Raw genomic sequence first — 22,165 nt, forward strand, 5'->3', positions numbered from 1 at the left:
TGCACTCTCTGGGGATGCACAGATGTGTCCGCTCCCCCTGTGGCACCTGCTAAATTCTTGGCTTCCATGACCCTACAGCAACAAGTGCCATGTTTTACTCGTGCATGCGGAGACAGCATTTCCTTCTATCGGTTTTGAATTTCCTCTCTTTTCACTGCGAGTTAATTCTCATTGTCACAGCAAGTCACATGCCTTGTTGGTGGTTATAGCTGTAGTCTGGGAATCAGGACTCCGGGGTTGTATTTCTAGCTCCGTCACTTGCTCTTGATCTTGGGCGGATCACATGACCGCTCCTTGTGCCGCCACCGCCGCTGTGATAATAATACTTCCCCTTGTTTTCAGGGGTGTTTGAGGACTTAATAAAGCCGCGTTTGCAAAGCCTTCTATGGAACCAGCAAACAGTTATTTCTGAAGAGCACTCCCCAAGCATCATGCTAGAGAAGCATTTGGGGTTAAAAAAAACCCCCCAAACCCCCCAAACAACTAGGCAAATGGGATCAAAATGGGATCTCTGTACAAATATACCCCAGAGGAGACGAGTTGAATCCAGGCAAGGAACAACTGTTGTATTGACTTAAAAAAAAAAATCATTACTATGGTTTTAGATTCTGTCAAACCAGCCTGATAGGAAGAGAACCAAAATCTGAGGTCCAAGTTCCCTGATGGTGACCCTAACCTTGCTGGTGCATTGCCTTTTTCAATAAACATGACTCTCTCATTTATTCTGGTGCAATTCAGGAACGACGTCCTCAGGGTTAAAATGCAAGCCACGCCAGATTCAGGTCCATTTGCAGTGGATCTCCTTTCCCTCCCGCCTCCCCTCGATCATCCTGTCCCAGTGACTTGGGGGAGCCTTGTCGAGTGTGTCCGCTCCAACGTGTTGAATTTTGCACGGGCCAAAGCAGGCTGCGATCTCCATAGCATCATTATTTCTGCTACAGCTCTGACCTTTGGCATTGCTGTACTGTATCCTAATGGCGTGCTCACGAGGCCGGTCCTACCGAGGAAGGCCAAGCGTTGGGATCTGGAAGAGACAGCACCGGGACTAACGCCGACACAATCAAAACTCCAAGTGTCTCCATCAAGCGGGGCCTCAGATAACCTCCCTGAAGTCTTTTAACCAGTGGCTTTATCTATTATTGAGTGTAGAGCGCAGTCTGTTGAGAACAGCTGCCCATGAAATATTCAAGTATTAAAATTTAGCTAAGAGCGTCGGTTGGATTTGTTCATGCATCCTCTGAGGCAAAATTAAATAGAAGTCAGATCTTTGGAGGAGCAGGAGCGAGACAGGCCCACAGTCAGCCTTGCTTGCGTAATCTTTAATCATTTAAAATCCTTCCTTCTTAAACTTCCTCAAGGGCAAGAAAACCCAACACGTTAAGTCTGCTTTCATGGCAGTTTTTTTCCTACCTTTCTCAAATTTGGGCTTAAAATGGAGATGATTGAGGTGACCAGAGGTGGGCCTGACACTTGAGATAGCAGGCTGCCAACGGGTCTAAGATGGGGGAACGGGGTTGTCCTCGGTATTTGAGGCGCGAGGATAGTTTACTAGGACGGAGCGGTTATCAGGAGGAAGGGTTGGTGGTTCTGGGAGCGAAGGTGCTGACTGCTTCGCTGATCATTGCCTACATCCACTCCACAAGTGAAACCACTGTGTGAAACCTTGGTGTCTTTTTTTTTTTTATTCCCCACAGAGGTTTAGTGGTCTTCAAAGGAAGTGATGCTTATGTAGTTCGGGCATTGGGTTGGAGCTGCAGGGGATTCACTACCCACCTCTAACACGGGTTGCTTGGGTAAACCAGCCTGGTCTCGGATTGCTGCTGTAAAATGGGGGTAATGCTAACCCTCGGTCTTGTTGCAGCCTCCAGGTCCCTCTCTGTAGGCAGTCAGAGAAACGCCTTCTTAATTGGGGTTAGAAAAGATGGATTTTATTCCCTGCATCCGTTTCCAATGGCTCATTTCCCCATCCATTGACCTATCTGCTTAGATCATGTGCTCTGTTGGGCCAGGGACTCTCTCTCGCTGTCTTCGTGTATTCAGGCACACCCCATAAGTGAGTCTCCCATCTTGTTTGGGTCCTGTAGGTGCTAAACACCGATAAATCATGATGGAGATTATGTGGATTACCCACAAAGTCCCTCTATTTGGAAGACTTGTATTCATGCACACGTTGGCTGAGATCACGGAGCCATGGCACTTTTTCACGTGCAGTTTGTGCCCCGTACTTTGAGAGGCCCGGGACTGTTGTAGCTTGAGAGGCACTAGAAAGTGGTCTTGAAGCTGTGTGGGCAACTAGCAAGTACCAGAAGGGGAAAGCAGGTTGGGGCAAGATGCGGTGTCATAGCTGTGTAGGGCCTGCACGCTGGAAGAGGGGAAGTTCTCAAGTTGGCCATGAGTAGCGTTGGGTCCAGCCCTGGGTCTGCAATTGCAGAGTCCAACTGTTGATATAATAAAGCCACCTGGAGGAAGCTCGTTCCCACCTGCCAGCACGATTCCTGCAATTTTCCACTCACCTTGAATGGTTAATCCACTTTCTACAGCCAACCCTATATCTTGACCCTTGTTCTTATTGCAGCTGCCTGGTCCCTGCCTCTAGGCAGTCAGAGGAATGCCCTCTTAATTGGGGTTGGGAATGTCTTATGACCAATTAGAAAAGATGGACTTTATTCCCAGGGTAATTTTTTTTGCCATTTCTTAGTTGGTTTGATAAAAGATATCATCTCTGAACCCTAGAGGTTTTTGCATTTCTTTGGGACTTTATTCCCTGCATACATTTCCAGTGCCCCATTTCTCCCAGTGCTGTCCCTTCAGACAAGCAGGAGAAGGGGTATTTCTGGAGACTATTTGGTGTCTCGCTTGGTGTTTCCTGGGAGGGGCACCCAGGAATGAAGCGGGGAGAGCAGAGCTCAGTTGCTTCAAACCTTCTTCCCTTCTGGCAAGGGGTTAGTGTCAGGGATGGGGCCTTACTGATTCCTGCAGGACCCATTGGTACTCACCCTCGTCCCTCCCTGTCTCCTCTCTCCAGGCTGGAACGAACTGCTCATCGCCTCCTTCTCCCACCGTTCGATAGCTGTGAAAGACGGGATCCTCCTAGCTACCGGCCTCCACGTCCATCGGAACAGCGCGCACAGCGCAGGGGTCGGTGCCATCTTTGACAGGTGGGTCCAAGGCCTGGTGTGATGAAGATTGGGTGGGGTTGGGGATGGCTGCCCATCTTCACTCCATCTAGCCGTGCTCCTGTTGTATTTTTGTGATCCCTGAGTGACCGCTAGATGGTTTCTCCAGACCGTAAGGCTCCTTGAAGTCTAGATTGAGCATCTCCTGGTAGGAGAGACCCAAGCCTGGAGTAGCAGTGAGGGGTCTACATCTAAAGTGCTGGGTTGGGGGGGACTCGGCTAGAGGGGATGGAGCTGCAGGCCAGGACTGAGATGCAATAGCCGCACTGTGAGTATGGGAACAAACATCACTCTGGGCAGTAACATCAGTGCTTTTCTTCTCAGTGCACAGGCACGATCAATTCAGGATAGCTTTGGAAAGGCCCACCCAGTGAAAATCAGTGCATCTTTCCAGGGGTCCAGGAGGGTATAATGTCACGAAGAAACCACTCACGTATTTTTCTTATTTAATTGAACCAAAATACTATTATTTTCATAATATAAAAGCACCAAAAATTTCCAGCCAGCTCCATGTTCCTGTCCTCAGGGCTTTTTTTTAATGTCGTCCCCCCAGAAAAGTTGTTCCAAAATGAGATTTCCATGCTGCTTCACTCATTCTGAGGGCTTCACTCATTTATTGCACGCTTCACTCATTCTGAGGGCCTCATTTACATGGATAATTATTGGAGATAGTTGTGTCGAAAATAAGAGGCTACTATGTTTGCCTCATTGAGTTTGCGAGAGAATCGCCCCTGCAACCCGGGTGACATTATTCTTTTCCAGTGAGGTCACAAGCCTTGGGACTCTGTCCACCCTGAAAGATTTAATAGAAAAAGTTGGGCAGCAAGTGAAAAACATTTAAACACAAACACCTGCAGTAAGAGCAAAGGGAACAATAAAAATTACTGGCAGAGGAAATTGCTTTTGGATACCTGGCTTTTTATTTTTAGGCCTTCTCCAATGTCACATTCTCCGACAGATCTCTCCGAAACCAGTCTTTATGGCCCCCACTGCATCTCATAGGAATTGTAGAAGCTCCTAATTGTGTAATAATAGCATGGGGGGAGGACTAAATTCATTTATCACACGGTGAAAATTGACTTCAGCAGAGGTAACATGAGTGTACATTAGCAGAGGGTCTGGCATGTGAACTGCGGGTCTCTTCTTCCTGCCCCCTGGGGCAGGGGGCTGGACTCGATGATCTTCAGAGATCCCTTCCAGCCCGAATGTCTATGAAATCTATGAAATGCAGATGCATTGTGTGCCCGTGTCCTTTGCAGAGTACTGACAGAACTCGTGTCAAAAATGCGGGACATGCAGATGGACAAGACAGAGCTGGGCTGCCTGCGGGCCATCGTTCTCTTCAACCCAGGTATGTTCGCCCCATCCCTCATTTGTGCTCCAGGACCCTCTTGGCTTGGTGCTGTTAGCTTGGCTCTTTCTTTTATTGGCTATACGATCCAAGCACAAATAACTTGAGGCACCAAGTGCAGCGAGAACAGGATGAGAGAGGAGAATGAGAAGCAAAGTGGAGCTCTGAGGATGGGGGATGCCTGTTGACCTGATCCATGCTTTCTGGGCAGTCGCCATCGCATCCGGGGCTGATGGAGGAAGGGAACTAGCCATAACTTCACACTAGTTCTTCAGGTGCTAAAACAAATGTTGTATTTCCCTTTCAAACTAAGGGGCATAGAGAGGAGCAGGCCAGATACAGATGAAATAGCCTTGCAGGAATTCTGCCTAGCTTAAACAAATCCTCTTGGTGTAAAAATGGGTGGATACCGCTTCAACTGGAGGTTACTTCCACCACATTCAGATACGGAGTTTTTTCCACTTGCATCTGATGGACTGGATTCTCGGCTGATGCTTAATGGGCAGAGCTGCATCGACCTCCTTTGACTCTCCCACCCCCGCAGGCCAACTTGCTGACGAGCGAGTCATTTAAGGGAAAGCAACACAGTTTTTAGAAGTCAAAAATGTTCTGTTATCTCTGCATGGAGTCAAAGGCGGCTGAAATCTGTAGCTGACCTCCATAAAAGGGATGTTTTAAGACGAGGAACCAAGTGAGGAAATTTAGTATCAGCCTCAGCTGTGAACTCTTCCACAACAGCTGGAGAAGGGTATAGGTTACTATCCTGCACTAGCTGTAACTTCCAGGATTCAGCGCTGAGCGCCTTACAGACTCCAAAATGCCTTGAGTTGGGTTACAAGAGGCAGAGACTTTTTGGGGGGTTAGATTATTACCCCAGGTTAGACTTGAAAGAGTCTGTCTCGGTGACCTCGAAATATCTGGAAGGCAGTCTAAAATGTCTTAGCCCAGTGGTTTTCATCTCTTTTTCATTTGCAGTTCAAATGGCGGTGTGGACCTCTTTAAGTTGAAACTTTATTTTCATAGTCATTTTTCACACACCCCTTTAGACATAGTCTGTGGGCCCCCGAGGGTCCATGGACCGCAGGTTGCAAGCCGCAGCTTTAGCCCAGTGATCGTGGACAGTAGAGGACATGAGTCCCACCTCCACTCCCCGTGAGCCATCACTGTCATAGCGAGCGGTGGGATTTCCAAGTGTAACCAGCCCTCTACTAGCTTGCTTTTTCTAACACGGCCGACAGCTTGAATTTTGGTTTTGTCTTTTTTTTTGTTGTCATTAATCTTCAGCAACTCATTATCCATAGTTTGAACCTGACCATGTACGGTGAAAGAGAAAAAGTTTGGCTAGGTTCCCATTGCACATTTTCTCTGGGATGTCAGGCCCCTGGCAGTCCTTTTGTCCTACTGAAAGCAGACAAGATGCTCCCCCTACTTTGACATGGTCAGGAGACCTAGGGGCGGCGGTGTGGGCTGGGGAAGGAGAACAGCATGGGAATGCTAAACCCTTACCCAGTCATCCAGAGATCTGCCAAAACACAGACTTTTCTCTTGGCTGTGCCACAGGGGCTCCTGTGGATGAAAACCACAAACCAGTGGCTTCAGTAGAGCTTGAAAGCCTTTGGTAAGACTTCCTAAGTGACCCACACACAGTCAATTTGGGATGCTAAGAGTGGGGAATGATAGGACTTCAGTCAAGCAAACTGATCCCGTAGTTGCTACCAACAGCCATCTTCAGGGCATTCAGGTACTCGAGCTCTCCCAGAACTCATTACCAGGGAACCTGGTTTTCTCACATTAAAAAAAAAAAAAATCCCCAATTTTCTGATTAAAAAAAGGAACCCCAAATCCACATTTTTCCGTGATTAAAATGAAGTGCCGCTAATATTTAGATGTAGATGTAGTGGTGTTTCATTTTAATCATGGAAAAATGTGGATCGGGGGTGACTTTTTTAACTCTAAAAATTGGGGAGTTTTTAAAATGGGAGAAAATGCAGATCCCTGTTCGTTGCACTGAAGCTGAAAGTACCTGGGAGTCAGGCTCTTGGGAAGGACTGAATAGTTTGGTTAAACGCTGAAGGGGGCAGACCCAAATCTGAAATTATTCGGGGTGAGGGGACGGATCAGATTAAGAAATCTTTTAAGTGTAAGTGTGCAATGGGGGACATCTAGGCTTTAAGCCTTCTCAAAGTATGGGCAACACAGAGGAGCAGCAGGTAAGAGGGGACTCTTTCTCATGGTGTGAAATCAGTTCAGTGATCTCCGTCTTGTGCCCAGATCCTCCTTGCAAGGATACTGGTACTGCTACAACCAGTGCCATTTTTCCTTTTATGAAGCAGCCTGTAAGAGGTGAAGGATTAACGTGGTCCCAATTCCTTGACTGTCTTTAAACTTCAGGGCTGAGTCTTGTGGCTCGGGGGATTGAGGACTGGGCTGGAGAACGCATCCCTTGTTGCTGGCCAGGTGATACCCAGAGCAGCTCTGGAGGGGCTGGCGCTTATTGCTGCTTGGGGGTGAGGAGGGGAAGGGTTCAACGTCCAATGTATTTTGAAGGGGGTGGGGGACAAGCCAGGGTTTTTGCAATAGGCCAAAAATACCAGTTGGCTCCTTAGCAGACGTCTGAGCAGGGAGGCCAGGGACGTAATCAGCAGAGACCAAACTCCTGACCCTCGAGCACGGTGGGGTTGATACCAGTGCTGCCCGTCTCCCCTGGAAATGATGCTGGCACTAACTCCAGAGCTGCCAGGGGAGCCGCCTTCCTTGCTTTACTGGCGTGCACACTCTCCCTCTCTCTCTTTTTTTTCTTTTAAAGAGGATTATCTGCCGTACAGTAGAAACAATAGCTGGCCTTGTATCTTCTCCACCCCCACCTGCTCACAGGGTGGAAGCAGGCCTAATCGGCTATCGAAATCAATTGGTTGCTGTTTCCTTCCCTTCCCTGGTTCCCCTGTGGTTTGCTAGGACCTAGGAAGGGTGGGCTTTCCAAGGGGAGGTAGAGTCTCAGCCTTGAAGGGTAATGCTCATTGCAAGAAGGTGGAGTGCAAAGGTGTAAGGGAGACCTCAAGTCAGGCACAACACCACCAATGCAATTTCCTACCTCCCCTGTGCCAGTCCCCAGCTCCACCTTCATGCCAGGCTGCAGCCCTGACCTGGAGAGGACCTCGCTAAGGGTGCTGAAAGCACTTGGGTCTCCATTTCTATTCTCCTGCCTGCTGTAGCTGCTAATAGTCTGCCTTCTGGGCTTTGAACAGGAGCATACACCCTCCGAGTCAGCCTGGACTCATTTCAAAGAGGATACCCTACAGCCCTCCTTACTGAGAGCCCTGATATGCTGTTTGGTTATCCAAAAAACAAAGCCAGCATCCAAACTGAGACCCAGGGTCCTGAGCCATCCAGCCCTCTCTGCTAGGCATGTTGGGATAGACTGTGCTGCACCCTGTGCCTCAATAGATATTCCTGGGAGATGCTCGTGGCTTTTGCTTTCCTGAAAATGTCCAGGGCTTGCATTCATCTGGGCCTTTATCGTGTTTCAGATTCAAAAGGTCTCTCCAACCCCGCCGAGGTGGAGGCCTTGCGTGAGAAGGTATATGCGTCGCTAGAGGCATACTGCAAACACAAATACCCTGACCAGCCTGGAAGGTGAGTACTCGGACAGGGGTGGCAGCCCCAAAAAGGGCTGGTCTAGAGGGTTTTTTTCTTCTTTGCTACAAGGAAGGCTGGTTTTCCAAATGCTGTCCTTCCCTCTGCCAAATAATACCAGTACTATTCATGCAGTACCTTTCTTCTGGGGATTGCAGGCGCTTTGCAAGCCTGAAAGAAGCTTTCTCACAGGTAATCATTGCTCATCCCCTTCCATCATAAACTGAATCACGGGGGTGCTACGTTTCTCCACGGGGTGCACCCAGAGTAGATCCTCTGGCTTTCTTCTGGTTCCCTGCTGCAGCAGGAGAAACGTACAGCAGCCGGACGAGCACACACAGGGGTATCGTTTCCCTTTTGGAAACCACCAAGAGCAAACCACAGAAAAACAAGACACACACGGAGTTAATTTTCAGTGGCAGATGAGCATCACTGCTGGGAAGTGAAAGCCTCAATTGAAGCTGCTCGCCCTCCCCACCTCCTCCCAATACAGCTGGGAATGGGAGGAGGAATTTGGAACAGCTTTCCTGCATTTCTCCAGATTTGAGTGGGTGCATTTTCCCAGTCACTGCAGAGCTGGAAAAAGCTGGAAATGGCCTGCGGGTAGATGTCAGCGCAGGGATGTGTAGGTCAATCAACAAGGCAAACTGGCTGAGAAAAGGGGACTCGCAGGTCAGCTGGCTTTATTGGATGTTCAAAATCATGGATCCCTTTATGACAGTAATTTCTTTGAACAAGGATGGAGACAAGCTGGCCAAAGTCATTGCTTGGAAGTGATGATTTGCTGGACTGGGGCAGGCTGGCTGAATAGTACATGATCTGGCTTGTGTGGGGTGTAGGGTCAGGGCTTTGTGTGCCTTGCCAGTTTGGCAGGTAACTGGGGAAAGCGTTGGGGGAATACTCCTGCCAGTCATGAGGTTTGGAAGGTGTCGGGGCTCGGTGGGATGATGTTGGGGAAAACAATGGGGAAGGTTTTTTTGGAGCCCATCAAAAAACATGAACTTCCCTTAAGTGGTGGAGCCCGTCTTCAGTTCCAAACCCAATTCATATTCATCTGACGGGGCAAAAATAATGAAGTTTTCAAGCCACGCTGGGCCCAGTTTTATCTGGCCTTTTGCTGTTAGTGCTTTTCAAGAGAGCTCAATGCCTGCTTCAGCTCAGAATAGGCGGCCAGCCCTGCATCTCATGCAGTGGGAGCTGTGTTTGAAAACCTGGCCGTGAGCTTTCCTTGAAACCCCTCTGATGTGCACACTCCCGGCGTGTGTAGGGAGTACAAAACATGCACCTGAATCTATCCTGCTTCTGCTGGTTTGCTAGTCGTTGGGTCACACCACCTGCCTGTGACCGCTTTGTGGCTACAAGGTGGGGCTCAAGCCTGGTGACCACCCGGCTTTTTGCTCGCGACTTCTGGATTTGTTTGAACGTGAGCTGCAGGGACCGGGAATGCAGTCCTCCCCGCGATGAAACCGAAACGTGTTCTCACAATGCTGTGCAAAGGGACATGACTGTTTCACATGCCACCCCTCCCAAATCTCGTGAAGACCCAGATGGCTTGATGATCCTAGACTACAACAAGACGTCACTGAAGTTCCCGGGACCCTGAGGACTGCATCAGTGATTGCTGTGAAACCAAAGTGGAAGGGCATACTCGGCGCATCCCGTGATGGATGATATGGTCCGCTGGGCAGGACTTGTGGATTCTGGTCCCAGCAATGCCACTGCCTCACCATCTTGAACAAATCAGCTCACCCCTTTGTGCCTCAGGTTCTCCTGCCGTGAATGGGTGGGACCATTAGACCCTCCTTTTCGAGAAGCTCTGACACCAATAAGCCTAAAACTTTCCACGCTAAAGATAATCCCAAGGGAGCTGCTGCACCCCTCCTGCCCCAGGCTCTGCAATGGAGAGGATGGAGCCAAACAGGGGACCAAAACAGATTAGAGGGTCAATACCTAAACAGAGGACCTGCAGTTACTCACTAAGTGAGGTTCAAAATAACAAGGGCCATTCTTCGTGCTTCGTGGCACAACGTGATCACCGTAACGTGCAGCCGAGTGCATCCTCAGTAGTTGTGCACCTTCCAGAGCATTTGCTAAAGACTAGATCTATCCCTGGGGAATTTTAGATACCGTGAAGGCTTGATTTCAGACTCATTCAAAACATGGGCAATGGTGGAAATTCATGAGCAGCGACTCACAGGAACAGCGATTAAACACTCACTGGCCAAATAAGCCTCCTACACAGCAGCCAGGCTCAGGGAAACCTGCCAAAGTCAAACAAAACTGCATCCCAGCCGTATGCCCCCCCTCAGCCCCTTCCCCGGGTCCCTTGGCAGGGAGGGCCGGTTGCGTACGTGACACGAAGCAGCCACATGTAATCAGCCCCATTCTCACCCTTCCCAATCCCAGCTCCGGCGCATTGTGCTGCAGGCCGGTTATCTCACGGTTAAACCTATCTGCGAGCTGCAGCCATCATCTGGTTTGGTTTAAAGTGAAACTTCCTGAATGGGATGGCAGGGCTGATTTGTTTTTCCTGGCCCTCATCCCGCTGTTCTCGCCAGCTCAGCAAAAATATATTTGTGCATATGTGTGTGTGTGTGTGTGTGCATATGATGGGAGTGCACAGGATCCTTCCCCCTTTGCCGGCCCAGATCCAGCCATTACGTTGCACAGCTTATTTTAAAGCCCTGATTGCACAGTGACAATAAAAATAAATACCTATAGCCATTCTCAATTATTAAAGGGATGGGTTGTCCGTGTCCCCTTCCCCCCCAGCACTTATACAAAGACCAAAATTGAGCAAGAAGAAAAGCGAAGAGAGCTGATGGGACCACTCGAGGGGGAGAAGCAGGGTAGGAAAAGCTTCTCTGCCCTTTGCAGTTGCAAACTTATTTGGTCCAAATCCCCTTCCCCCTTGCCCTGTGTTGGGCCTTGCAGAAGGACTTCCTGACTTGTTCTTAAAAAACTAGAGTGTCTCCAAACCTGAGCACGGCCTTTGTGGCTTGCCAGCTCTTCTTTAAAGGTTGTGAGTGCAACATGAAAAGTGTCTCGGCCAGGCTGACCGAAGAGAAAGAGCTCCTTTCAGCCAGTGTGTACAGATGGAGGCGGTCCCATCCCACCAGCCAAGCGGGGAGGGAGCCGTGCTTACCCAAGCCAGCGAGAGGAGGAGGAGGAGGAGGATGAGGAGGGAGGTGTGTGCACTGTATGTGCTAACCTCTGGTGACATCTGTGCAGAGCTATGACATGCTGCCTATTTTGAGATGCTGAATTACTTCACTGAAGGCACTCGGCACCTAGTGAGTCTCATGAAATGCATTAAAAGTGGCTGATGGGATTTTTTTTGGCGAGGCAGGGGGTTACGATGCCGCTTTCCTAGTTCCAGTGTCTAACAGGAGCTGGTGTGAAATAGTGTTGATGCCCCAAACAAGAGAGCTTGCTCATGGTGTTTCTTCTCTCCTTTGCTACAGTGTGAAGGACCCAAACCTGCACCGCCGGAAACCAAATGCCTAAGCAGGGGAGGAAGTTGCACAAACCTTTCACTGAAGTTAGCTAGTGATGTTCTCATTGATTGCAAGTACTTGTAAAGCTGGAGAGCAGAGAGCCAGATGGTACTTCTTCAATGGCTGGATGGGGAGGGTTTAACCATAGGGTTTGGAGTAGGCGCACAGGCATCAGTAGGGTTCGGGGTTGCTTGTCCCACCTCAAAGTCCTGTAGGCGAATTCCAGCTAAGTCTGTGGCGTCTAACCACGTTCTCCTCTCCTGTTTTTGTCCCACCCTGCAGGTTTGCAAAGCTCTTGCTCCGTCTCCCTGCCCTCCGATCCATCGGCCTGAAATGCCTGGAGCACCTGTTCTTCTTCAAGCTAATAGGAGATACACCCATCGACACCTTCTTGATGGAAATGCTGGAAGCGCCCCACCAAATGACTTAAGATAACCTCTTCTGGGTCCGTCCTTTCACCCAGCAGGGGCCTTCGCAGCCTCCTTCCGCCTCCACCTTTCCTCCTTCTCTTCCTCCTGCCCCCTAATGCCAGAAACACTGTCTGCTCTTCTCCGTCTGACCCCGGGCAACACCCCGACGTCCTCGACCTTCTCGTCACGTGGATCCTTGCTCATCTTGTTGTCGCGGCGTCTAAGGATAAGGAGGGCTCTTCTAAAATGTTAGATGTAGAGAAGCGGGGCAGAGTGTTTCAGATGCCAGCGCTCCTCTCTCCCTGTCACCGACGGGCATCAGCCCAAGCCGAAGGCCGGGGGTGACGTTCCCCTGCCCGTCCTTGATGTTGGGTCTGGCTTCTCACCCTGGAGCCCAGCCGCTTGGTGGGAAGTGGAGATGGTCTTGCTCATAAGAGCGCTAGGCTGCTGGGGCTGGATGAGCTCGGGGGAATGGTTAATTCTTGCTTGCTCGCAGCTGGATATTTTCAGAGGATGGAGTTTTGGAAAGAGAAGAAAAAAAAAGAAATCTATTTTTTTGCTTTCTAACTGTTACTCTTCGTATTCGCTTTTACTTCTCGAAAGGAGCGGGCCCCTGCTGTCCCCTGACCGAGTCACCTTGGCTCTGCACGGAGCCCTCTCCTTTTCATTCAGAGCAGGGGATGGCGGGATGGATTTCGCCTCCCTCTTCCACCTCGTTCCCCAAACGGAGAGATGACCGGTCGCACTGAGAGACTGAGCCCCCCTCTGTGTGTGGAGGGCAGCGCAGGCGGCGGTCGCCCGAATAGTCTTGCTTTCCTTCGGGGAAAAAGCGATGGAGCATCACAGATTTTTTTTTTGCCCCCCCACCCCACCCCAAAGATGACTCTTCTCTCCGTTCTGGAGCTCGCCAACCCAAACACAAGCCAACTGGAACGTGCAGGTCTGGAAGCGGTCGCTTTAAGGTTGCAATCACTCATATCCCTCCCCTCCTTCCGGTTTGTCCCAGCCTCTCCCTTAGCACACGCGTGTACAACACGAGGTGCGTTGAACATGGTGGAACGTGCACACACGTGTGCTTTCAGCTGGCCCTGCCAACTGGTGCATGCTAACCTGGGTCAGCGGTTTCTTTTAAGGGCAGCTTTGCATTGTAGGAGCAGGGGCTGGCTGCTCAGCGAGGCATTTGTAGGCCTACAGCAGCTCGCACCCCATCGGTGGGTCTCTCCAGATTAGGGTGACCTCGGTTGTGACAGCCTGAACTCGCACCCCATTGGTGGGTCTCTCTAGATTAGGGTGGCCTGGGCCATGACAGCTTGTGGAGCAAGGCTGCGATCGACTGAGCCTGCGTTGTGCATTCGTTGGTGGAAAAGAGAGGGTCACCCCTACCCCCAGAATATTCCCCCATCTTCCCAATGTAGAAACGATGCAGCATGAGGGTCCCAACAAGGATCAGGAAAGCAGGAGGCTGCATCAGCCAGCAGGGCCGTGTTGCATTAAGAAATGCTTGTTGCATCTTAAATTACCGATGAAGAATGGAGATTGCAAAGCAGAAATAACAGTGTTCATACCCCCTGCCTTTTTTTTCCCCTCCCAGAGACTATCAAACTGCTGTGCTATAGCCAAGCGTGGTGCTTGCTTGCGAGCACCTCCTTTCTGGAGGGGTCGTCGTGCCGGGCCTTGGCCAGACCCAGGTAGGAGGGGGCACTGAAGGGACTGCTCTTTCCCTGTGGCTTTGGCTGCTGTTCTGTGTTCCTGTGGGAATCCCGAAGAGCAAAATTAAAATGCACACGTTGCAGCTTGTTTCTCTAGGAAACCCGTGTTGGCTCCACCGAGGGGAGGCTACAGGGTTTCAGGAGCTTCCCTATGAGCTTTGACTCGAGCAGCAATGTTTTATCCATAAGAAAACCCCGGGCAGGAGCGTTCCCTCCGGTGTATTCTCCAGGGCTGTGTCCAGACCCATTTTAAAATGACCCAAGCAACCGGCTCTCTAGTTGTTCCTGGAGAAGAAGGGAGGCTATTTCACAGTCTGGTGAATCTCATGCTTAGGAAGTTTTCCAGCCCTTCAGCTTGACTCTCCCTCTGTTTAATGTGCAGCCGAAGTTTCCACCGACTGGCTTGGGCTGCAGGAGCTGCTCTCACATTTTTCTGGGGGGAGAGGCGGGAAGACGGTTTGTTTTGCTTTTACACACCGCTGCCTTTTGACTTCATCCCGGTCCGCTTGCCAAAACACGGCACCCTGCACATTTCCAGGAGCATCTCGGGAGGGGGTTTCTCGGGGGACGGAGTCGGGCGGCAAGGGAGCGCCTTTGCTTTCGGGTCCCAGCTTCGCTCCGAGCAGGTGTCTCAAGAGCCCAAGTTAGAAAACCAATGGATAGAAATAGGAGAGCAAACAATGAAGGAGCTTGTTGATTTATTTTTTTCCCCCAGAAGAAAGTAACCATTCTTAACCCACCCGGGGACCTTGCAGGCTGCGCCAGGAATGAGGTGCCTGCGGTTGGCTCCCAACCAAGGGCTTCCCCGCCACTTTTATTTGATTTGTGCTCAAAAATGACCGAGGATTAGATTCCAAAAATATTTCTTCTCCCCCGCCTTTCCCTGTCAGCTACAGCTGGCCCTTTATATAGCTGCTTTGTGCCTGGGTGAAGGGAGAGCAAGCAGTCCCACCCCGAGCTCTCACCTTTGGTCCTTTAAGAGATGCAGCTGTTACTCCACGTCCCTCCTTACAGGTGTTGCCCACTTTCCAAACAGGCTGCTGGTTCAAATCCTTCCCCCTTCTCTCCCCTTTGCTAATACACCTCTCTCGCTGCTAAACAAATACCAAAGATTTCAGGTCATAACTCCCCCCGTCCACCCCACTCCCGGGTCTCCCCGAAGTGACAAACCCCTAGAGGCAGGAGCGGGGCTTTGGCGGCGTTTCTTCTGCAGGCTGCGTGCTGCTGAAAATATTATTAAACAGCTTCACCCTGGAAGAATTTGCCAAGAAAACAAGGCAGGAGAAATGAGCTGCATAGAGGTTGCCAGGAAATGCAAGCAGAGGCTGTTCATTCCCAGCCCCGTCCTCACGCAGGCATCGTGGTCGTAGGCCAAGGTGGGAACATCCCATCTCTGCTGGCTCCTTGGATCTGAGCTCACCGGCTTTGAACCTTTTCCCTCCATACATTGCCCCTGCAACTCAGTGTGTGGAAATATTAGCCAGGGAATAAGGAGCTGGAATGCATCTGCATTCACGCCCTGAGCCTAGCCTGCCTGCTAGAGAATATTAAAGGCCTTATTAAAGAGCCTATTGACCTGGCCCCACACTAAACACTGTTTATCTCCATCAGGCAGAACCAGCTTTTTTTTTTTTCTCATTTTATTTTATTGGGTGCTTGAAAGGCGCTGTGTTTGGGGCTGGAAGTCTGAGCGGCTATTTGTTTTTCTAGGCTGCGAGCGTGTGCTCCCTGCCAGCTCCTCCTCAGCCGCCGGAGGAAGTCGGGGCCGATTCTAGGCCACCGTGATGGGTCCCCTGTTCACGGAGCTGCTTCTTGGGCAGGGGGTGCTGAGCTGAGGTCTAAGGAGCGTGCAGCTTGTCTCGTCCGCGTTAGCATTGGAATTGAAGGTGTTGCCCTTATTAAAACATGCTACGGTGTTAGCTCCAAATGCTGCCCTGCCAAATACAGTATAGCCCCAGGATGAAGTGCCGTGTCGCGGTTATACCGGGAGTTTTGGCTGTCAGGGGTTTATTTCGTTGGCAGGCGGTATGACCCTGGGCACTTTTCTGTCTCCCGTTGCACTGGGGACGATGCTAATTCCTCCCAGGAATGGATTGTGAGGTTCAGCTTGCATTTTTAAACAGCCCATTGTAGCAGGCTGTCGATGTGCATGGTGCTGTATTAAATTGGTAGGGCTGTCGCAGGAGATGCTGTTAACACATTGACTTGTCTTTGTTGACTTCAGTAAAACTCCCTTGATTTATACCAGCTGCAGCTTTGGCCCACGAGGGAATCCTTATTGCACCCTGAACACCCATGACCTCCCCCCCCAATGCCCTAAATTCAGTTTTTTCCAGTGCAATTGCCCGGTTAGAGCAAATATAAGCCACACTTGGGCTGTGGAGAACCCACCGTTGCAACCTTAAAGCGACCCGCTTTTGCATGGATTTCACTCTTTGGTTTATATTTTCTTTTGCTTTGGCTTTTTATTTTATTTCCCCCCCCCTCATCATTATAATAATTATTATAAATATACTGCAAGCTTGTTTGAAGAGGTGATACATGGGTAAAGAAAAAGGCACATTATTCACTAGAGAGCTAGGACTTTTATTTAACCAGATGATAGTATTCGTGCAAAATCTGGTTCGATTAGGGTGATTTTATTTTATTTTTTTTTCTTTTCTTTTTGGTGGGACAATCTTTAATTTTCTAAAGATAGCACAAACATCAGCTTTTCAGCCAGCCACCCACCGCACTGGAGGTTCCTTGCGGCCTTTCTGCGTGTGTTCTCAATTGGGATCTACAACAAGAAGAGCTTAAACAGGCTTTTGAAGATGGTCTTCAAGAAGCTCATCAGGCCTTTCCTCCCCGTCCATCCACCTCTAACACCGAGTTCAGGTGGAACCTTAGCAGTGGAGATCCTATGGTTGAAAGGCCTTGAAAACTCACAAATGTTGTATATTGAGGAAACACACAGAGGACTTTCCCCCCGTCCCTTCCCTTTGTTCCCGAAAGCCCAGCTAATTTCTGCACTTTGTCAACTCTTGGACGGTGGGTTGGACTGTGGTCTATGTCACACCTGCAGGCGTGGACCTTCCAGCTGAAACCTGGAGAAGTCTCCCAGGGGAGAAAAGGTGTACGCTAGGTTGGTTTTTGTCTGAAAGGCCAAGGAAGATTCACGATCGGAAAAAGAAATTGGCCCTTGCCTCACCCCTGGAGTCCTCCAACAAACTGTAAGGTCTGGTCTCCAATATATTTCTTTGCAACAGCCCACTTGAATAACTGTTGAGAGTATACTCAATCATCCCGTCCGCCGACTCCGGCTGCTCATCTCTCCTCTTGCTGCCACCACCCATCAGTGCATTGAAACCGTCGGGGACAGCTTTGGGACATGCAGCAGCACAGCCTTCTACCCGGAGTCCGCTGTGGTTGTCAAGCCATCTCTCTCCCTAATGAGCAAAAGGAACTTTTTGTGTTTGCAATCAGAAGATGAGCAAAGGCTCATCCATTGGGGTCTTTATCATCAGAGCAGGACCAAAGGAACCAACCCTCCCTCTCTCCCGGTCAACACTTGGGCTCTCTGTGTGTGGACAATCCTGAAACGGTGGTGGCAGCACTGGGATTGAGGATGGGGACACGTGACCTTGTAGCCTGTGGACTCACAGTTGGCCCCGCCAATCCCCAGCAGTGGCTAATTAGCTGATGATGTCCCCATCAGTGACTAGAGTGCATGATCTATTTTAAGTTGATACATATGTGCGTGTGTATACATGTATGTACTGTAGATATATACACTGTATAAATACCTTCACTCACATATACATATATTATAACCATAGCAATTACAGACTTTTTGTGCTTTTGTTTTGTTCAAATTGATTCTATTTTTTTTTCCTATTTTGTTTTGGGTTTTTTTTCCCCCCCTCATACCTTTTTGCTTCATGTAAGCGAGTACGCTGTACCAGAGCCCCTTCCATGTCGGCAAGTGCTGAATGATTTTTACAACTCGAGATAGAGGAAATGCATCTATTTTAAGATGCCCTTTTTCTTTTTTCTTTTTTTTTTCTTTTTCTTTTTCTTTTTTTTTTTTTTGGAGCAGCAGATGGTTTGAATAAAATAGCTTTAGCAGTTCCCAACACTTAGCGATGGATGCCTTAGCTATGGGACACATAGCTAAAATAAAATTCAGCAAGAATTACAAAAATAATAAAAAAGAGAAAAGAAAAAAAAAGAAAAGATAAGGAAAAATATCTAAAGCATCAATAAAGTTAAAAAAAAAATCTATTTTTGTACAAATGTAATTTTATCCCTTCCATATTCTTGGAGATTTTTCTTTTTTTGGATTGTTTTGTTTCTTCTTCTATAGAGAGTGTTATAAACCGTCTCTCTCTGTAAATGCTTGACCACAGGGACAGACACCTGGAGGAGAGGGAGAATGTTTTGACTGCGTTTTAAAGGCTTTATATGAAATCTCTTTGGAAATATTTCTTTTTTTTTTTTTTTTTTTGGAATGAACTTTTAATTTTTTCCTCCCACATCTGAAATCTTCTTTTATGGGGTGGGGGGAGGTCTTTTGTCATGTCTCTCTGGCGTTCCCGCAAGTCTGTTTTACTGTGAAATCACTACCGTATGTTATTTGTTCACTTAAAAAAAAAAATATTGCTGCTGGAAGCGCCAGTATTTTGATGAACAATTGTATTAGAATTGTAAAAAAAAAAAAAAAAAAAAAAAAAAAAAGTGAAAGAGAGAGAGAGAAAATAGGGGGAAAAAAAGAAAAATATATGAGCATTTTAAAATATAATCCAGTTCAAGTCCTCTTTTGTTCTGAATGGGTGATCTGTGACTTGTTCGCTAAGGAGGTGCCTGTCCCCGCCGAAGTCAGAGTCAACATTTCCAAGCTTCCTGAGCCTCGGGGTTGGGACAAACTGGTGAGATCCTTACAAACATCTTTCCTCGCTTGTACGGGTACTGAATCATTGTGCAGAGCTCCACCCTGTGGGCAATTCGACTCCTATTAGAAATGGCTTCAATATTTTCTCCTATTTGGGTGACTCACGAGCTGCTGGCTCGGAGGCCGTGACTCCATAGCCCTGGTGAGTTAATGTGACTATTGGATTGACTCTGTTGCTGGACGCGGGGAGAAAACTCACTTGAATAGCCAGCCTCTGTTGCATCACGGCGGTCAGGGAGCTGCTGTGCCCTGCGCCCCTGTGCATACTCCACCTCGGAGGGATAACACACGATGTTTAGGTGCCTCCCGCCTTGCAATTCTCTTGGTGCAGGACATAAGGCATGGGTTTGTGTAATGTCCTGCAGCGCATCATTGTGAGGGCTCCAAACGCGTTGGCTTTGGGTGGAGGAAGACAAAAGACTCTTCCCCATCTGCTACAGCTGAGTCAGCTGGATCTCTCGAGTGCAGTCACATGGAAAGTCCTGGCCTTAGATGCAGTGCACAGCTTACTGTGCTACATGCCAGAGCGAGATCACAGGGTCCATCCACCCTACAGACCTTGTTGATGTTGCCTTAGCTAACATCTGCACTGCACGGGCACCCTCTTCTCCCCTTAGAGCAGAGGACACATCAGGGCACCTCCATGAGACAGCTCAGGCTGCAGAAGAGCTCTCAGAGGGGGATCACAACTGAGCACATCTGAATGTGTCCTAGGGCTTGGTGCCAGTGTTGAGAGCCCAGCTGATAGTGCAAGAGCTCTGGGTGTGGACCAGACCAGCAAGGGACTGATCCAAAGCCAAGCAAAGTCCACCGCCAAAGGCAGTGCAGGTGTGTGAGGTCCTCCCGATAAGCACTGCATTCACTGTAAGCATTAAGAAGCTGGGACAGTCTGTTCCTTTAAAACTATTTTCTGTTCTGGTGTCAAATGTGTGCTGCTTAAGTGGGAACATTGCTGGATGGGAATGTGGCACTCATCTCTAATGCAGCACGTGTGTTAACAGAAGCTGTTAGCAGTAGCCTCGGATCCAAGCTGAGCTTTCTGCCTGGAACAAACAAGATTGAACTTGTGCTTGGGTTTAGGGCGGAGATCAATTTTCTCTGACAGCTACAGGATAGATAAAATAAGGGAGAACAGGAAAGAGCTTCAATTGAGTTAGTGCTGATCTGTGTGTATGTCTGTGTGCGTGCACGCGTGGAGGGGGTTCAAACTTTTTTTTGTGTTATTATATAAAAGGCCATTCTGCTTGGAAAAGGGGCACTGCTCAACTTCAACTCAACGGAGTTAGCAGTCCTGTATTCACCACTACAAGGCTTTAGGAAAACGGCCTGCCGCAACAGTCCATACCACTGGAGCCTGTGGCAATATTACTTCTCATCTTAAAGTTATGAGGTTATTAATGGGGAGATGTGTAGTAATTCATGGCAAGAAGATGAAAAAGCTAAAAATGGGCCCAAAGGAGCTTTGGAAGTGACTCGAGGCTGCAGTTGCAGCCACACGGACGAGAGTGGAAACGCTCCTGTCTCATACCCATATCATGAGACCAGCATTAACGCCAGGAGATGGGGTCCAGAGGGCAGGTCGGTTGGTGAGGTTTAGTTTCTGTTTCAGCTTTGACAACCAAAAACCTTGTGAGCTGTTCTTGGGAAAGGTGGTTGTGTCAGGTGTGGCTGGTTTCGGTCACCTGGAACAGGGGAATTCTGGAGAGAGCAGAGACTGGGGTGAGATTTTGGCCACGTGGGGCTGTCCCTGGAAGGTGCTGGCTGCACCCGAACTGGAAATGAAAAGGAGGTTCTGAGTTGGGATCAGCGCCGGTTTGCACCATAGGCCGTGTCCAGATGTGCGTGTTGGTGCACAACTAGTGTTGGTGCACCTTGTGCCGCTGCTAGTTGTCCCCAGTGAATGCCTGGCCACGTGCAAGCTACCCTCGGTGGGGTGGGGGACCCCAGCAGCCTTACCTGGGGCTCTGGGGGCCTCCCGGGGCTGCAGCAGTGGCGATCCTGCCACGCTCAGCCTGTCCGGTAGCAGAGCGCAGCTGTGGTCGCCCAGGCTCTGGCTTTGGGCGGTGCATGCTGCTGTCGCATGCACCCCTCCGCTTTTTTTCCCATGGTTTTCTTTGATCTAGCAGGGGTAAAAGAAACCCTCCACACTGCTGCTTTGCAGCATGGAGGACAATGCAACGTGCGGTAATGTAGACGTGCCTGCGGCGCCACACACCGCACGGCCACGCTCGTCTGGACGTGGCCATAGTGTGCTAGGGCCGGTGTAAGGAAATGCACCTTCAGGTTGGTCCCCATCGCTAAGACCATGTCAAAGAGGCTGGAGAGCTACGTGGGACTTGTCCTGTGCCACGGGGATGCTGCATAACAAGAGTCCTGGCCTTTCTACCACCTGAATCCCACCGGTGTCGGAGGTGCCCAGGCCACGTACGGGGCCTCCCTGTCTGGCGGGAATTCACCCAGTCGGTATCTCAGGTGTGGCACAGAGGCTGTTGAATTGACAAATTTCCTGGCTCCCATCTCAGAGGCTGGTTATTTGCCTTGTTAACCTCCCGGCAGCAGTTTGTGTTTGGAGAGTAAATATTTATGTCCCCTTCCCGTACGTCTTGCCTCTCCCAGGGTGGAGCGGGGAGGGTGATATTTAACATGATGCTTGCTCTTTGCCTACGACACAGGGCAATGTCTGGATTACAGCTGTTCGCTGGTTTTTAAAAAGCATTTCCTTTTTAAAAATAAAATGCAATTCTCGAAAGAAAGAAAGAAAGAAAGAAAGAAACCCACCCACCCACCCAGACCGGGCCATTGCTGCTTTCTCTCTTTCTTTCTTCCCACAATTCACAGCTTGTTGGCGATCAACACCACATGTGATGCAATCTTGATTGTGAAGTTGCTCTATTTTTTCCATCTCTCCTCTCTTCTATTTTTTTCCCTTTCCCCAGTGCCGAGCGGGGAGGGTTTGTGTTCACTTTTCTGCTTTCTCACAGCCTTGGCATATGGCGAGAGCAAGCGGTGTCGGAGCTTGGAAAATCCATTGGCATTTCTCCGGTTTCTGCAGGGATCAAAGCGCCTGGTTTGAATTTCTCTCGATTTGTTGGTATCAGTTGATTATTGTTTCATGTAATAAAATCTGTTGCATAATGCCACGTGTTGGGGCTTTTCTTCTCTCTGGTGTTGGGCCCTAGAGATGACGGCCTTGCCCTTCTAAATTTCATCGTGGAAGCTTCCTTTTGCCTAGAGATGAGGAACTGGGAGCACTGATGCCTGGGTGGTAGCGGGTGACAAGGAGCTATACTCTGTGTTGATGAACATCAGGAGAGCCTGATACACTGGAGGGTGGGGTCAGGATTCAGAGAGACCTAGACAAATTGGACAATTGGACCAAAAGAAATCTCATGAGATTCAATAAGGATAAGTGCAAAGTCCTGCACTTTAGGATGGAGCAATCCTTGAAGATTTTGAAGA

General features: G+C 49.3%; 1 protein-coding gene across 3 annotated transcripts in view; it reads left to right on the top strand.

Annotated features, from left to right (window-relative positions):
• Positions 1-21,842, top strand: part of RXRA (retinoid X receptor alpha) — a 194,199-nt gene extending 172,357 nt beyond the window's left edge. For 2 of the 3 annotated variants that reach the window (XM_006261955.4, XM_006261956.4), the window contains 4 exons: positions 3,026-3,158; positions 4,436-4,527; positions 8,055-8,160; positions 11,940-21,842. In XM_006261955.4, coding sequence (XP_006262017.1) covers positions 3,026-3,158; positions 4,436-4,527; positions 8,055-8,160; positions 11,940-12,087 — 479 coding nt within the window. In that variant the 3' untranslated portion in view covers positions 12,088-21,842. 3 annotated transcript variants of the gene reach the window in all.
• Positions 21,843-22,165: the final 323 nt, after the last annotated feature.

This window comes from Alligator mississippiensis, chromosome 12 (assembly GCF_030867095.1).
Source record: "Alligator mississippiensis isolate rAllMis1 chromosome 12, rAllMis1, whole genome shotgun sequence".
NCBI classification, from domain to species: Eukaryota; Metazoa; Chordata; order Crocodylia; family Alligatoridae; genus Alligator; species Alligator mississippiensis.